Consider the following 2371-nt stretch of genomic DNA (forward strand, 5'->3'; position numbering starts at 1 on the left):
AAGGCCGGGTGGGCCCCCCCCCCCCCCGGAGTGGTAGCACAGCCAAGAGATGGCTGCCCAATAACCATCATTGGCACCCAGGGACGTCTGGGAGGAGATGATCCCTCCACCCTCTGCCCCCCCCCACTCTGTTACATGACTGCAGCCCCTCCCCTCACACACGGGTTGCTCCACCGCGGTGCAGAGGGGCCGTCCGGGTTGGAATCCGGGGTCCCGATTCACAGGCTGCAGTTTCACATTTGGAGTCCACCTTCTGCAGTCTCAGCCCTGTAGCGAGGGACTTTTTTGGGAGGGGGCCATGGGGGGGCGGCCGCTAATTTAATCAAAAGTTCCAGGTAACCCTCTGGCGGTGGCAGCAGGCCACGCGCTCTCTCGGCCACTTCACCAGGCGGGTGGAGGTGGTCGAGGGAGGTGGTGGCAGCGGTGGCGGGCGTCCTCCTCCACCACCCCCTCGCCCAGCACGTCGCCTCCAGTCACAAAGGTCATGGAAGCCGGGAGGGAGCGCACACCGCGGGGGTGGCTCGGAGTGCAGGTAAAGGGCTGCCCCTCTGCGCCTTTGGCACGCGCTCTCTGCTGCTCCCTTAGAAAATCTCCCGTGGGGCTTGTTGGGGGGACTCGGGTGGCAGGGGGGGAGGCAGGTGGTTTTTAAAGCAGTACAGAGACCGGTCCTGTGGTTAAGAGAGGGTGGGTGGTGAGGAAGAGAAGCCAGCAGGAGCTGGCGGCTATTTGGCTGAGTTTAAAGGGGAGGGGAGTGTCGGAAGGTAGCTCTGGGGACGAAGGATTCCACTTCTCTGGAGTGCCCAAGGAGCTCAGTTGTCGGGCAGCCAGGTTGGAGGCAGCGCGGCGCGCAGGGGGAGAGTCGAGGCCCTTCGGGGACAGCCCGGGAGGGAGGTGGCCCAGAAGAAATGCGAGTGGGCGTTAGCGATGAGCCTGCTCAAGGGAGACCTTGAAGTCCAGCGTGGTGTAGCAGTGAAGAGGGGCAGATTTGAATCTGGAGAGCCAGGTCTGATTGCCCACTCCTCCTACTCCTCCTCCACCTGAAGTCTGCTGGATGACCTTGGGCCAGTCCCGGTTCCCTCCCAACTCTCTCAGCCCCACCTGCCTGACAAGGTGTCTGTGGTGGGGAGAGGAAGGGAAAGGCGATTGTAAGCTGCTCTGAGACTCCTCAGCGGGGTATCAGCCAGCTCTTCTTCAGAGCCCCCCGCCTACCTGTGGCCTCCACCATCCCTTCCAAGATGACCACGATCTCGAACTCGTCCTTCTTCAGCTGCTCCTTGGAGATCTCCCAGAAGGGGCTGTGCTCGCTGATCTCATGGCTGATGATGAGCGGGGAGACGAGGAAGAGGCGGTCGTCGCCCGTCTCGAAGCCCACGTTGATGTCTGTCTGGTTGAGGGGGATGAACTCCCCCTCCTGTGTCTGCTTGGACTTGATGAGCTTGGCCCGGATGGAGGCCTCCACGATGTGGGAGCTGCGCAGGTCGCCCACCCGGAACATGAGGCACAGGCGGTCGTCGCGCAGGGAGATGACGGCATGGGAGGAGAAGACCAGCGTCTCCGCCCGCTTGTTGGGCTGGGAGATCTTGACGAACATGCAGCCCACCATGAAGGCGTTGACCATGGAGCCCAGGATGGCCTGCAGGAGCAGGAGGACGATCCCCTCAGGGCACTGGTCCGTGATCACCCGGTAGCCGTAGCCGATGGTCGTCTCCGTCTCGATGGAGAAGAGGAAGGCGGAGACAAAGCCGTTCAGGTTCTTGACGCAGGGGGTCCACTCCTCCTCCCCCAGGTGGTCCAGGTCGCCCCGGCAGTAGGCGATGAACCACCAGATGAGGCCGAAGAAGAGCCAGGTGATGGCGTAGGCCAGGATGAAGACCAGCAGGCTGAAGCGCCACTTGAGGTCCACCAGGGTGGTGAAGATGTCCGTCAGGTAGCGGTAGGTCTCGATCACATTCCCATGCTGGACGTTGCACTTCCCGTCCTTCTCCACGTACCGCTGGCGCCCCCTCTTCTTCTCCGCCTTCTCTGGCTCCTCGCCGAGGCGCCGCAGGGCGGCCGGCTTAACCGGGTGGGAAGAGAGGGGTGGCTTGGACTCGGACACCGGGGTCTCGGGCACGGCGGAGAAAGCAGCATTCTCTTTGGCCATGTTAGCCTCCAGGGGCCCCGAGCCCCCGAACCGACGCCTGGCTGCCTGCGGGAAACACAAGCCGGGATGCAGGTTAATACGGTGGCAACGCTTTGGTGGGTGTCAGGCTGGGGCAGTTTGACCAACTGTACCTGCAGTATTCCCGCCTTACTGAATGATGCGCCTGTTGTATTTTACCCTTGCTGTAACCTTTTTTCCCTCTCTCCCCACACAGTTGTTATAATGCCC

The 2371-nt window shown here is 62.2% G+C and overlaps 1 protein-coding gene across 2 annotated transcripts in view; it reads right to left on the reverse strand.

Annotated features, from left to right (window-relative positions):
* KCNJ9 (potassium channel, inwardly rectifying subfamily J, member 9) overlaps positions 1-2143 on the reverse strand; it is an 11398-nt gene extending 9255 nt beyond the window's left edge. The window contains exons 1-2 of one of the 2 annotated variants that reach the window (XM_015429562.1): positions 2114-2143; positions 1210-2029 (exon numbers count right to left, since the gene is read on the reverse strand). In XM_015429562.1, coding sequence (XP_015285048.1) covers positions 1210-2029; positions 2114-2143 — 850 coding nt within the window. Of the gene's footprint in view, positions 1-1209 lie in introns of both variants that reach the window. The other variant, XM_015429561.1, reaches the window with a different exon arrangement.
* Between the last annotated feature and the right edge of the window lie 228 nt (positions 2144-2371).

Source organism: Gekko japonicus, unplaced genomic scaffold (genome assembly GCF_001447785.1).
Source record: "Gekko japonicus isolate JY-2015 unplaced genomic scaffold, Gekko_japonicus_V1.1 scaffold358, whole genome shotgun sequence".
Taxonomy (NCBI): Eukaryota; Metazoa; Chordata; class Lepidosauria; order Squamata; family Gekkonidae; genus Gekko; species Gekko japonicus.